This window comes from Lethenteron reissneri, chromosome 39 (assembly GCF_015708825.2).
Source record: "Lethenteron reissneri isolate LAM-NWPU_2019-01 chromosome 39, ASM1570882v1, whole genome shotgun sequence".
Taxonomy (NCBI): Eukaryota; Metazoa; Chordata; class Hyperoartia; order Petromyzontiformes; family Petromyzontidae; genus Lethenteron; species Lethenteron reissneri.
This window is the reverse complement of record NC_083817.1, coordinates 8,735,755-8,751,241: the sequence shown is the minus strand read 5'-3', so window position 1 is coordinate 8,751,241 and position 15,487 is coordinate 8,735,755. Positions and strand designations below refer to the sequence as shown.

Below are 15,487 nucleotides of genomic sequence, written 5' to 3'. Positions count from 1 at the left end.
CGCCGTAGCGGGTTGTGACGGCGTTCTCGTTCAGACGGCGGCCCGTGGAAGGAGATGTCGTAGAACTAGTCTTGAGATCCCTTCAATTCACCGCTTGTCCGCACTCCGCCGCAAGAGAATTGTGTGGTCGCGTACGGTGCGAAAGAGGTTCAACATACACACATACGTAGCACCCAACCGCACGTGACCAGCGCGGTGAAGTATGGTCAAACAATGCACACGGCCGACACGGCTTCGTTCAGAGTTAGACCATCATCCAGCAAAAAATCCGATGTATTATTAAACACCGATTATTTAATTATGCATATATATAATCGACACGCGCGGCTTTTCGTTGTTTACCAATCAGCAGGTGCGCGCAGTGAGTTGCACCGTGCATTTACATCCCTGCAATGGAGGGTATTGGGTAAACACGGGGACAGCTGATTCGTGGGCGGCCCAGGCTTGGAGCACGCGAGCCCGTCAATGATTGATGACTCCTTTTCCTTTGATCGCGTGCGCCACCGAACACGTGTTCGTTCGCAGAGCCACGCCGACTTCCCCCTCCCATCGATTTCAATCATCGTCGAGCAAAAAAACATGTTGTTGTTGCTGCTGTTGTTGTTGTAATCATCCCGATTGAAAAATGTCGTTCGCGCGGAGGACGGCTTGGGATTAAAATGCTCCCGGAGCGGCCGTTGCGAACGTGTAACCATTGAGGATTTGTGCGAATGAGCGATGAGACGGCTGCTCGAGCCCAAGTGCTCGGTTGTGATTATGATTGTAATTGGCCTACGGTGAACCAGACTCTCATGGTGAACTGGACTCCCATGGTGAACTGGACTCCCATGGTGAACTGCGAATGAGCGATGAGACGGCTGGACTCCCATGATGAACTGGACTCCCATGGTAAACTGGACTTCCATGGTGAACTGGACTCCCATGGTGAACTGGACCTCCATGGTGAACTGGACCTCCATGGTGAACTGGACTCCCATGGTAAACTGGACTTCCATGGTGAACTGGACTTCCATGGTGAACTGGACTCCCATGGTGAACTGGACCTCCATGGTGAACTGGACTCCCATTATGAACTGGACTCCCATGGTGAACTGGACCTCCATGGTGAACTGGACTCCCATGGTAAACTGGACTTCCATGGTGAACTGGACCTCCATGGTGAACTGGACTCCCATGGTGAACTGGACTCCCATGATGAACTGGACCTCCATGGTGAACTGAACTTCCATGGTGAACTGGACCTCCATGGTGAACTGGACTCCCATGGTAAACTGAACTTCCATGGTGAACTGAACTTCCATGGTGAACTGGACTTCCATGGTGAACTGGACTCCCATGGTAAACTGGACTTCCATGGTCAGGGGTGAGGGTTCGGCAACCAAAATCACAATAAGAGCCTTTGTTTCGAATTTCAAGAGCCGCAACTGCAGCCCTTCAACATCATCACGTCAGTGGCGAGTGGTCGATCATCTGTAGCCGGTCCTGAGTCGCCCCAGCAAACCTTATTCCAACGTGAACGGACCAGCGTGGTTGTTTGGTCATGGTTCAACAATCATCAAAACATTTGTCAAACGTTACGTGCGTATAGGTAGATGGGGGCGATCAAAATGTTGTCGTGAGATTAAAATGGGAATCGAATTTACGGAAAACAACACAAACGAAACGCGCAAAACGAGATCAATAAATAATGAATCCTGCAATCGAATTGAGAATGTATGCAATTGGCCGCGGATTAACACGTTAGAAGCTTACAAACAAATACACATTCCCACACATACATACATACACGCACACACATGCAAAAATGTATACAGGTACTGTATAAATGACAATACAGTACTGTATATATATACACAGCATATAATACAATATCCGTTATTAGCCAAAACAACACTCATTATATTGACACATTTATTACAAAATACACCGCTGCGGGTTTGCTCGCTAAAAGTGAAAATTCCACATTATCATGGCAAGGACCGGTCTGTCCATATGGGGAAAACACTGTGATCGCAAAGTCAAAAAAGTGTTTCTTGTGCTCAGCTGAGCCTGGAGTCGCGCTCATTTCATTACGTGTCCTCAAAGCGAGTGGAGGAAATTCCACGTTACTGTGGCAAGTAGGTTGTGCTGAGAGGATGAGACGCACACACGCCTGTGACGCAGCGCTTTGGAAGCAAGGGGCCAGTAGATGACCTCGAGATGCATGTTAGACTCCCACCCGGATGAGATGCGAGGTGGCCAAAAGGCGGAAGTGCAGTACAGCAAGTGGGCTCATGAACCCGTTACGTGCGGACCTTTGAGTGGCATCCCCTTGCTGTGCGCGGTGAAACTTCTCCGAGCACGCAAACAAAAGGGAAATCGTCACAAATGTGCCCAGGCAGGACCCTCATCTTGAGACTCCGGGAGGCTTTTGTGGATACGTACATCGGACCTGTTCCAAGTTGCCAATGCAGTGGATGCTCTCCGTACCTCTCGCCAGAGCTTCCTCCCTTCTGCTAGCTCACGTAGGAGTTGTCAAAGTCAATACCCCAAACCTCCAAGGACCACTCCTACAGCCTTGATCATCGTCGCCACCGTCTAGGGTTGGGTCTTCCGACTTGCAGCCTCTGGGTGCCACTCTAACGCGTGGTCTCAGTGAGCAGGCCCTCCTCCTCCACCCTGCACAGGTGTCCCACCCACCACCACCACCTCCTCTTCCGAGCATCTAAACTAAACCATTTGTTCATGTTACCAGATAATGCCCACTGAGCTATGCAGATATTTTTCGGAAGTGACCCGGCCACACGTGATAGATCAACGACGTGGCTTATCACGTGGAAATGTATAGCAGCAGCCAAATACTCGAAAGGCGTGTTTATAAATGAGGATGGGAAAAAACTGGTGGACCCGGACAAAAATCCACGCAGCCACGGTGAGAAGACGCAAACTCCAAATATACAGCAGCAGGCGCCAGGGTCGGGATCGAACCCACGACCTCCTGCATACCAAGCGAGAGAGTTAACATCTCGCCACTGTAGCACCCTGGTCCACAGCTATCCTTTCCTGCTCGTTCTATTCCCAACCTCCAAGTCGTTTACCCTATCCTCCTCCACATTCTGCTCTGTATTTGCGTACCCTATCCTTCCATGAAATCCCCTGTATGCATGGGTCATTCAAAGGCCCGAAACTAGCTTCCCCTCGCCGTAGCTCTGTTAAAGCCACGTGTCTGCGTATTTTTTTTATGTGTACCATTGTATTTACTTCTTTATGGCCAATGTAAACCTAGCCTGGCACAAGCGCCGCGGTGACGTCACCGCCAATTGACGGCAATTGCTGTTGTTGTTGTTGTTATTGTTGCAGTATTCATTCATCCGTTCATAAATTTGCGGATACAACCAAAGGCGCACCGCGCAACCGTGCGTGTTGGTGTAGTCAATTGTGAGTCCTTCATCCAGCAGTGGATATATCACGGCTGACGACGCTGCTGATGATGACGATGACGATGGTGCTGGTGGTGGCGGAGGAGAAGGTCACCGCTGGTGTTGATGCTGACTCCTCTCGTCGCACAAACTCCCCGGCGACCCCGTCCCACCGTCGCAGCAGCTGCCGCAGCTCGACCAGGGCGACGCCACGTCCTCCGACGCTTCGTCGTCCCTCCCCGCAGCCGCAGCCGCCGCGTCATCCACCATCGAGCCGCGCACGTCCCGGTTCGATCCCGGCTGCAGCGGCGGCGGCGGTGGCGAGGAGGAGGTGGTGGAGGTGATCTGGTTGATCCCTCCGCCGCCACCCATCGTCATCAGGCCGTTCCCGGACCCGTGCGCGATGGAGGGCCCGGTTTGGCCCGCGGTCTGGTCGCGCAGGAGGCGGTCGAGGAATGTGATGTAGCGCATGGCGAGTCTCAGGATCTCGTTCTTGCTCAGCTTCTTGTCGGGCGGGTGAGTCGGGATGAGCTTGCGCAGGTCGGCGAACGCGCCGTTCACGTTCTGCTGACGCCATCGCTCGCGGCTGTTGGTGAAGATTCGCCGCGGGGTTTTCACGATGGGACCTGGGGTGGAGTGGAGGGGGGTGGGGGAGTCGTTTGGCGTGAGCGGGTCGTGGTAGCCTGCCTTCGCACGAGGGACTTTGCGAGTCTCTCCGTTTGTGTGCAGGGGGAGCAGCTGGTTCATCCTGCCAGTCGTCAGTCAACGCACCTGCTGGGTCTGCCCCATGACCTCCTGCACCTAGCTGGCACAGCAATCAACCCATGGCTCCTGGGTCTGTCCCGTGGTCTCCTCCTGCACCTAGCCTGGCACAGCAGTCAACCCATGGCTCCTGGGTCTGTCCCGTGGTCTCCTCCTGCACCTAGCCTGGCACAGCAGTCAACCCATGGCTCCTGGGTCTACCCCGTGGCATCCTCCTGCACCTAGCCTGGCACAGCAGTCAACCCATGGCACCCTGGGTCTGTCCCGTTACCTCCTCCTGCACCTAGCCTGGCACAGCGGTCAACCCATGGCTCCTGGGTCTGTCCCGTGGTCTCCTCCTCCACCTAGCCTGGCACAGCAGTCAACCCATGGCACCTAGGTCTGTCCCGTGGTCTCCTCCTGCACCTAGCCTGGCACAGCAGTCAACCCATGGCACCTGGGTCTGTCCCGTGGTCTCCTCCTGCACCTAGCCTGGCACAGCAGACAACCCATGGCACCTGGGTCTGTCCCGTGACCACATTGCCAGCGAGCCTTCGACACTTGATTCGGATGGACACATCTTACAAATGTAAACCCAATGTAGCGGCAGCACCTTCCTCAAAATGAGTTCTGTGACTCAGTGCGGCTATCCTGGATAAACAAGTAAATCCATTTAAATGAGTACAAATCTAATTGTTATTTTACACCAGTGCAGTGCTCTCCTGGGGTCTCTGCGTGGTTGCTTACCCTCGTTGTACTCCAGGTCATAGGGAGCGGGTCTCCTCTTCAGTCCGTTTGGCTGCAGCACTGTGAAGGTTGGCTGGGCAGGACCGAATCCGCTACACACATACACACCACATCATCGACGTTAGCCATCCATCTCTCACGGCCACGCGTAATAAATACGTATAGATGTAGAACAACGATCCCTCGTGTAGCCTTAACAGGCTGTTGGGGCGAGTGATGTTAGCGAGTACATATGAAGGCCGGCACGGGTCACGAGAAGGTGGGGTGGCCGGAACTACCCCCGGCCGCCTTTGTCTCCCCAGCGGCGATGATTACACCCCGCACCAGCTACTCATTTGAGGCTGAGTCCGATGCGCTTCTGCGGCCGTCTGGAACGATCTTCATTCCGATATTAGGAATCCACTGGATCTGTGCACTTTTAAATAATCTAAATTGAAAATTCATTTCTTTAGAACTGCTTTAATGTTTAGTTTATTGTCCTTCCCCGCATCTCCTATAAGTACGGTTGGTTATGTACGGTGCAATTTTTTTTTAATATGCATACATACAAATGTTGCATTTCTATGTCTTTTCTTGTACACATCCCATAAGCCAAGCGGCCTTCTGCGAGTTCACAACTTCAGCAGCACTGGTGCCACACCAGCAGCAAACTCGCTTGGACTAGTTTCGACATTCAGTGTATCATCATCATCAGCAGCAGCAGCGTCAGGCTTGTTTCAAGGATTATTTTGTGATGAGTAATTCTCTCCTCTCTACATGAGCGCGCGTTAACATTCAACCACCAGCAACCACTACCACGCACCCTCCTCCATCCCTCCCAGACCTGCCCACAGCCCCCACCATCACACCGCGAGCTACCCTCCACAATAACACCCCTCCCATAACCAACCCTACCGCCCCCCTATATAAACTAAACTTTTATTATATTTTTACTTTTACCAGATACGGCCCACTGAGCTACGTAGCTCTTTTGTCAGAAGCGACCTGGCCACAAATGATGACGCAACGAAGTGGCTCATCACGTGGCAATGTGGACCAGCAGCCAAATACCCTAAATGCGTGATGCTGATTCTAAAATGTGGAGGGAAAATCGAAGAACACGGAGAAAAATCCACGCAACCACGGAGAGAGAGACACGCAAACTCCAAATATACAGCAGCAGGCGTCAGGGTCGGGATCGAACCCACGAGCTCCTGCATACCAGGCGAGGTAGTTAACATCTCCAAGCCACCGTGGCGCCCATAACCAATCCCCATCCACCAACCCATCACGGCCACCAGCACCGCCGCCGCCACCTCTTCAAGAGCTCTTGGGAGATCGAGAAGAGGGGGGCGAAGTGTTCGCGTGAAGTATTCACGCCAAGTGTCACGCGCTCATTCTGGGGGGGGGGGGGGCTCGCTGTTGACGGCCTCCTTGTTGCGAATTCGCCAAGCCCTCGTGAGCCGAGGCAGATGTCTGTGTCACCCCTCTCGCTTTGTGTCTGAGGCACCCACCCCCCACTCCCAGTTACACTGTGGGTCCTTGCGCCCCGGGACAGTCTCAACCTAAGTCCTTATGTATATGCATGCGGAAGACAAAGATATCACAAAGGCAAAGATATCGAGCATAGACTGTAGGGGTGGTAGGGGGTTAGCGAGTGAATATTATGACACACGGCTGGAGAGATTCGCGATAGGATGGTGTTAGCGGCTCACACGCGGATCGCCAAAAGCCGCGGCTGCAGAGTCGCGTGCGGCGGCTCTTTAAAGAAGCTGCTTTCAGACGGGTTTTTATTTTATTTTAAATGGAGGACCCCAACGTCTCGCACTGACGACCCCTGGGCGAACGCCACGCAAGGCTGGGCTGTCTTTGTTTTTACCACCGTCACCCTCGGAGTTCTGATGTTAACCCGCGAGCACACAGGTACTCATATTATTGGTTCTTTCGGTAAAGTCGCGTAGAAATAAAATGGAAATAATCAAATAAAAATAATAATTTAAAAATAATTATTTTAAAATAATGTATTATTTTTATTTTATCATTTTCATTTTTATATCTACGCGACTTTACCGAAAGAACCAAGAATATGAATTCCTGCAGTCGCGAAAGTTTTAAGTCAAAATTTACACAGGTACTCATTTAAGGCTGAGCTCACCTAAAGGAGGACCGCGACCGGTGTCAGACACTCGTCACCGATGTATGCCGTTCGCGAGTGGGTATTGAAATCGGGAGCCGTGTTCCCCCAGCGCCGGTGAATAAGGCTAACAACGTCTGTCACGGTTATTCGGGGGGGGGGGGCTTTTGTCTTTGTATGAGGCAGAGGCCACGTGGCTGCCGCAGTGCGCTACGAACCAGGCCACACCCGAGTTCGACTCCAGATGGTCGCGGTTAACATCAGTGGTGGGAACAGAGCCGGGTTATCATCGTAGTGAACGTAGCTACATATGCTACGGGCCACGCACTTTCAAGGGCCCCGCGCTAAATGCTTTCAAGCTATCAATTCGGGTTCAGTGATTCTGCACTTGCTCTATTACCATAGTACTATACCGCCTTCAACTTTTACAAACGACTGGGTATTTAAGGTTAACGATTTGTCGTATTAACTGGCTGTATAGTTTTGGAGAGCCAAGCCACAACATTTACAATCTGAGCACGACGTTTCGCCAGTAATTACAACCAGCTTCGACACGTTTATATATTTAAGCGATCTAACCCGCCAAAAACCCTGTATTATGGATTATATTGGTCGCGAAAGCCTACTACGTGTTAAACAGAGTGGCTCATGATTGTGCTCACTTTCAGCTGTCCCAGCCCCGTCTAGAAAATCACCAGATTGTCACGATCCTGTGAGTGCCAACCGAGAGCTCGGGTACGCTCGCCGAGAGATGGAGCGACGAAATCGTCCCGCGTTGCAGGCGCCTAGCGAGTGCCTTGTGAGGCATGGGGAGGTCCTCCATCATCCAGCAGTGGATCGACCACGGCTGGATGATGGGTGATGATGAGTCACGGCCATCAAAGTACCGTTATAAGTCAGTGGCCTTCATTGCAAGGCCTGCGGACCACGGATAGCCCCTGGTGGCCTTTAGTGCGGCCCCCTGTCAAATCACGAGGAATTTCGATTTAAAGCTTTCGTGACTGCAGGGATTCATCTTCTTGGTTCTTTCGGTAAAGTCACGTAGAAGGGAAATAATAAAATTAAAATAAACCAATAAAATAATTCTCACGACGTTTCGGCCACAACGCAAGCAGCCGTCCTCAGGTGAAGAACAGGTCTGTCGGAAAGACAGACCTGTTCTTCACCTTCCATCATCATCATCATCGTCGTGCTGTCAAACCCACATGTGGTTTCAAACGTGTGGCGGTCCTCACGCTGGTGATGTCTTATTGGCAAAAGTCTTCCTCCCCTCCCTCTAAAAATGATTTAAGAACGCCGGTCTAGTCGGCGTCTCAAGCAGTGGCCGTGCGAGTCGTGTGCTGCCCTCCAGCGGGGAAGCACGACGGACACACGTGCGTCGCTGCTGTCAACCTCCCGCTGGATGAGAGGCGCCTCCCCCCCACGTCGTCGTGGTGGGGGGGGGGGTGGGGTGTTATTTGACCATACTTCACCATGCATGGGGCAGTGCTCGAGAAGCGAGCGCTAGGCACGCGACTTCTCCTTCTTCACCGACAGCTCGTTCCCCGATTCATTTTGTTGTTGGTGTTTTTCGGTTGGTGTCCTTCCACCCCCTCCCCCCGCACCTGTGATTAGCGCGGTTGGCTACGTACGGTGCGAAAGAAGTTCAACATACGTACATACGCTTGGTTTCATTGGCAATAGTTGCCGTTTTCTGACACCTCGGTGTTTAGGCAGCATGACGTATAGCTCAGGAACGTAGCGACAAGCAGAATTCGTGTGTTCCCAATTAGTATATTAACTGTATGCTTTATATGAAATTAACAATAAAACTCAACACGGTTTTCAATAATACTGTATGGCCTTAGAATGAATACGTATATAATGGGCGACGTTTCGGGCAATCGCCCATCTTCATAGCACGTCAATATATAAAGATGGGCCATTGCCTGAAACGTCGCCTATTTTATATATATATCTTTAAAGGGAATATCATGAACGAATCTGTTGAGCGTTGCTATCGTGTGTGCTCCTCCACTGGTGCTCTGGGTGGCCGATTTGTGCCAGCAAGGGGTCACGAGTTAAAGCAACAAAATTTTACATTGACTTGACACTGTGCCAATTCAGCAGCAGCAGCAATATCATCACAGCAAAGTATCATTCACATGGGCGCGGACAATCTTGGGGCACGCGAGAGATGGCGGAGGCTTGGGATGAGAGAGCCATTCATCCAGCAGTGGATGGACCGCGGCTGCTGATGATCGGTGGCGTGGTTAATGACATGTATCAGCTCGGGGGGGGGGGGGGGGTGCGGCAATCGGTCAGGCGCAATTTGCGGAAGTCAAACGCAACTGCTCGAATTAAAATAAAATAAAACGCGGAACGTAAGTTAAAAGCAATTTCATGAAAATACATTTAAACCGCGCTTTCAAAGAAAATGTGTTGGGCGTTTTTTTTACACTGTTGTTCTAAACATTTCTCATGCTGGTTGTCAAGGGGGCCCCCAACTCGTAGCTTTGGCCAACAGGGGGGGGCAGGGCAGGCAAGGCACCCCCCTAGCCTGCCCCACGCGGTCACGCTACTGCTGATGATGATGTTGTTGTCGAGAATGATATTGCGTCGGCGCAGTGGTTAGCGCAGTGCGTTTTGAATCCGGCCATCTGAGCTCGATGTGCGGTCACGGCGAACACGAGTGGACAGCGATCATCCTGAGCGGGTCCTGAGCCTAACCAACTTACTTGCAACCTGAACTGACCAGCGTGGTGAAGTATGGTCGAATAGCCCCCAGAGACAGACCAGGCATGGGGAGGCCTTCATCCAGCAGTGGATTGGCAAATGGCATAGCTTTATATTTATTTATTTATTCTATGTTTGTATACACGTGGACGATTCTAAGCAGTAAACGTGTAAACGTTGGGCCAAAGTTGACTGGCCGGATGCAACGTTCGTGCAACGGTTCATGCAACGTTGCATGTTTACTGGGTAGTATTGATCTGCGTTGCAGGAATATCCTGTAATGTCTGTAGAATGTAGTTTTATATATATATCAAAACATGCATTGTGTTAACATACAAACACACACCATAGTGTACAGACGTAGTTGTACATATGAACCTTATGGCGGGACCCCGGGGTCACGAATAAACGGAAGTCAAAATGGTAATTAACTCATTTATTCTAGATTTGAACTAATTTATTTTTGGCGACTCCGTCCCACCGCGCACATGAACGCCGCGACCCGCCTGGCGCGGGTCGTTCTGTTGTCGTGTCGTCCAAGCGCAGCGGCGAGGACGAATGCGCAGAAGAAAGAAAACTTTTAAACTTTGACTAGCGCATCGTGTAGAGCTCGTCGAGAGGAATAGATTGCCGTGTCGTTCGCTTTCAACAGACATAAAATAACGTCGCAACGCAGTTTATGCGAGAGCCGCTTATGTTGACCCCGGGGTCCCGCCATTAGGTCCATATGTAGGAATTTGGCATTACAATGTTGCAAGGGATTATGTTTTAATCGGCGAATGCATAATAAGCAACTCGTAACTTTTTATGTAATTCGATCCCCATCGAAGATGAGCATTCGTTACCCAGTGGGGGTTATCTGCGAAAATATCAAACCGAACATTAACAAGGCTGATCCTAAATGCACCTGAATCAAAGAGAGAGACCTGGGAATGAGATGGGGAGAGCACGGGTAGAAAGGGCACCGCGATGATGATGATGATGACGATGATGATGACGATGATGATGATGATGACGATGATGATGATGAAGATGATGATGACGATGATGATGATGACGATGATGATGACGATGATGATGATGACAATGATGATGATTATGACAATGATGATGACGATGATGATGATGACGATGATGACGATGACGATGATGATGCCGATGATGACGATGATGATGATGATGACAATGATGATGATGATGACAATGATGATGACGATGATGATGATGACGATGATGATGACGATGATGATGATGATAACGATGATGACGATGATGATGATGATGACGATGATGATGACGACGATGATGATGATGATGGGAGCAAACGATGATATCGGGGAGGAGGCGGAGGGAGATCCGTAGAGATAGAGGCAGGAGCTCGTGTCGCCATCAACACGCGCACTCATTACACACACAAAGTTGCTTGCCACAAATTAACTACAATACCTCGCCGATCTCGCCGAGGAGAATTAAACCATCACGCAAAACTCCGCTCATCCAGCAGCAGCGGCGGCTGGAACGCTCTTCCTTCCGATATTAGGTAGCCTCGGGAGCTATCCACTTTTTAATCATCAAATTTTAAAACGAATTTCTGAAGAGCTGCTTTTTGTGTTTATGTACTTATGTATGTGGAACTTCTTTCGCATCGCACCAAGCCAACCATGCTGATCGGAGGTCCGGGGGAGGGTTAGGTTTATAATAAAATCGAGAATACAACGCCACGGTGGCGAGATGTTATCTCCCTCGCCTGGTATACAGGAGGTCGTGAGATCGATCCTGACCCTGACGCCTGCTGCTGTATATTTGGAGTTTGCGTGTTTTCTTCGTGGTCGCGTGGATTTTTCTCCGGGTCCTCCGGTTTTTTCCCATCCGCATTTAGAATCATGCGTTTAGAGTATTTGGCTGCTATAAATATCCACATGAATAGCCACTTCGTTGAGCTATCATTTGTGGCCAGGTCGCTTTTGGAAAAAAGCTAAATAGCTCAGTGGGCTTTACCTGGTACATGAGATAGTTCATAACAATCCACTGCGAGATGAAGGCCTTCCCACTCCGTGTCGGATATCACTCGCCACTGATGGTTAGCCACGAGGCCGGGAATCGAACTCATGTGGCTAGGTTCACAGTCCAGACCGCGGTCTGTACTTGCAGGGTTAATAACCGCGTCGTAATTTCCGCAACTCGAGTGTTCGTTGTGGAATCACAGAGAGCACTTGAAGAGCTTTCAACGCACACAATCACCCGTTTAGCGTATAGACTGTTGGGGTAGGTGCTGTTAGCGCGCACACACACGCACAATGCAAAGATCCCCCGTGTAGCCTTAACAGACTGTTGGGGCAAGTGCTGTCAGCGAGCTGCATCGATGAAGGCCGGCACGACGCACGAGGGGGTGGGTGGTCAAGCAGCCACGCCCGGCCGCCTTTGTCTCCCGGGGGTACTCATTTGAGGCTGAGTCGACCTCGGGGTGGCCCAAGATTGGGGAGAAGATAATCGTCTCTGGTGTTATCCGTGAGCGGGGAGTCGAACTCGGATCGTCAGGTTCGGAGCGCAGTCTGCTAAACGCTACACCACCGCTCTCCATATAGATATACTCATTCATCAACAAACGGTGATACGCGCAATCCCTGTCTCTCGCACGCACACGTGTATGAACACAAACACACTCAGAAAAAGACAAAGATCCCCCGGAAAGCCTTTTCAAGGCTGTTGGGACAAGTCCTGTTAAAGAGCACTTGTTGCTGTCAGCGAACACTCACACACACACTCACTAACACACACTCACACAAACTCACACACACACACTCACACACTCACACAAACACTCACACACACACTCACACACACACTCTCACACATACACACACACACTCACGCACGCACTCACACACACACTCACACACACACTCACACACACACACTCTCACACACACTCACACACACACTCACTCACACACTCACTCACACACACACTCACACACACACTCACGCACGCACTCACACACTCACACACGCACTCACACACTCACACACACACACTCTCACACACACACTCACTTACTTTCGCACACAAATACACAATTGCAAAGATCCCCCGTATAACACAAACAAACTGTTGGGGACAAGTGCTGTTAGCGAGCACCTATGAAGGCCGATATGGCACACGAGGGGGTGGGTGGCCAGCACCGCGCCCGATGTTTCCACACCGCTCCAGGTACTCCACTCAGGGGAGGCCCACGACCAGTTCAGATAGTCGTCACGTGGTGTTGGTGGCCGTGAGCGGGAATCGAACTCGGGTCGCCGGGTTCGTAGCGCAGCGCGCTAGCTCCTAACACTACCACTCCCCACTCTGACACTGACACACACACACTGACACCGACACTGACACACACTGACACACACACACTGACACACACACACACACTGACACACACACACTGACACACACACTGACTCACACACACACTGACACGCACACACACTGACACACACACACTGACACACACACACTGACACACACTGACACACACACTGACACCGACACTGACACACACTGACACCGACACTGACACACACACACTGACACACACACTGACTCACGCACACACTGACACACACACACACTGACACACACACACACACTGACTCACACACACACTGACACACACACACTGACACACACACACACTGACACACACACACACTGACACACGCACACTGACATACGCACACTGACACACACACACTGACATACGCACACTGACGCACACACACTGACATACGCACACTGACACACACACACTGACATACGCACACTGACGCACACACACTGACATACGCACACTGACACACACAAATTGACATGCGCACACTGACACACACACACACTGACATACACACACACTGACACACACACACACTGACATACACACACACACTGACACACACTGACACACACACACACTGACACACACACACTGACACACGCACACTGACACACACACACTGATACACGCACACTGACACATACACACTGACATACGCACACTGACACACACACACTGACATACGCACACTGACACACACAAATTGACATGCGCACACTGACACACACACACACTGACATACACACACACTGACATACACACACACTGACATACACACACACACACTGACACACACACTGACACACGCACATACCTGTCCAGCCCAAGGGCGTGCTCAGAGTAAGGAGCTGGCACGCCGGGGTAGAGCATGGTCGCGTGGGTAGCGGGCACCAGCGGTGACAAACTCGACGCCACAGTCGGCATCGGCATCGCTCGCTGCTGCTGCTGCTGATGCTGCTGCTGCTGATGATGCTGATGTCCGCGATGATTGTGATGATGGTGATGATGGTGGTGGTGATGGTGATGATGATTCTCGGCCGGCGGCTGCTGCTCCGCGAGCGGTGATCCGAGCTCCGCGGGGCTGAACGCGTCGGGTCTGGCGCCCCCCCTACTTATGGAGTGAGCGTGGGAGCGCAGTGGTGCCGTCTCCCTGGCTACCGATCCTCCTCCTCCTCCTCCCGCTCCTCCCGCGGTCGCTTCTCCGCCCCCCGCCGAGGCTGCGGGGGGTCCCTGGGGAGAGACGCTGCTGCGTGACTCTCGCTCCGCGCCTCCGCTCGCTGGCACGGACAGGGGCGGTGGTGGTGGTGGTGGAGTGGTTTCCATTTCCTGGCGGCGTGAGTGGTGGTGGTGGAGGGGGGGGTGTTGCGGAAGGCTGGGGTGGAGGTAAGGGGGTTGGAAGGGATGGCAAGGAGGAAGGGATGTGGGGAGGGATGGATGCAGTGAGGGATTTATGGGGGTGTGGAGGGAGGCAGAGAGCGGGGATGGATGGATTGATTGAGGAGAGGGATTGATTGAGGGGAGGGAGGGATTGATTGAGGGGATGGAGGGATTGATTGAGGGGGGGAGGGATTGATTGAGGGGATGGAGGGAATGATTGAGGGGATGGAGGGATTGATTGAGGGGAGGGAGGGATTGATTGAGGGATGGAGGGATTGATTGAGGGAGGGAGGGATTGATTGAGGGGATGGAGGGATTGATTGAGGGGATGGAGGGATTGATTGAGGGGATGGAGGGATTGATTGAGGGAGGGAGGGATTGATTGAGGGGATGGAGGGAATGATTGAGGGGATGGAGGGATTGATTGAGGGGATGGAGGGATTGATTGAGGGGGGGAGGGATTGATTGAGGGGATGGAGGGAATGATTGAGGGGATGGAGGGATTGATTGAGGGGATGGAGGGATTGATTGAGGGATGGAGGGATTGATTGAGGGAGGGAGGGAATGATTGAGGGGATGGAGGGATTGATTGAGGGGATGGAGGGATTGATTGAGGGGAGGGATTGATTGATTGAGGGGAGGGGTAGGGATTGATTGAGGGGATGGAGGGATTGATTGAGGGGAGGGGTAGGGATTGATTGAGGGGAGGGATTGATTGAGGGGAGGGGTAGGGATTGATTGAGGGGATGGAGGGATTGATTGAGGGGAGGGGTAGGGATTGATTGAGGGGAGGGATTGATTGAGGGGATGGAGGGATTGATTGAGGGGATGGAGGGAATGATTGAGGGGATGGAGGGATTGATTGAGGGGAGGGAGGGATTGATTGAGGGGAGGGAGGGATTGATTGAGGGGATGGAGGGATTGATTGAGGGGATGGAGGGATTGATTGAGGGGAGGGAGGGATTGATTGAGGGGATGGAGGGATTGATTGAGGGATGGAGGGATTGATTGAG

The 15,487-nt window shown here is 51.8% G+C and overlaps 1 protein-coding gene across 1 annotated transcript; it reads right to left on the bottom strand.

Annotated features, from left to right (window-relative positions):
• Positions 1–3,501: 3,501 nt before the first annotated feature.
• LOC133352038 (T-cell acute lymphocytic leukemia protein 1-like) lies at positions 3,502–14,597 on the bottom strand. Its single transcript, XM_061567750.1, has 3 exons — positions 13,912–14,597; positions 4,887–4,978; positions 3,502–4,024 (listed from the first exon to the last, which is right to left on the bottom strand). The coding sequence occupies exons 1-3, from the start codon at positions 14,418–14,420 to the stop codon at positions 3,510–3,512; spliced, it is 1,116 nt and encodes a 371-aa protein (XP_061423734.1). The 5' UTR covers positions 14,421–14,597; the 3' UTR covers positions 3,502–3,509.
• Between the last annotated feature and the right edge of the window lie 890 nt (positions 14,598–15,487).

Coding starts and splice junctions, on each gene's coding strand:
- LOC133352038 (XM_061567750.1), bottom strand. CDS start 14,420: ATGGAAACCACTCCACCACCACCACCACCGCCCCTGTCCGTGCCAGCG. Junction 4,979..13,911: donor CACGCCCTTGGGCTGGACAG/GTATGTGCGTGT, acceptor GTATGTGTGTAG/CGGATTCGGTCCTGCCCAGC. Junction 4,025..4,886: donor TGACCTGGAGTACAACGAGG/GTAAGCAACCAC, acceptor ACTCCACCCCAG/GTCCCATCGTGAAAACCCCG.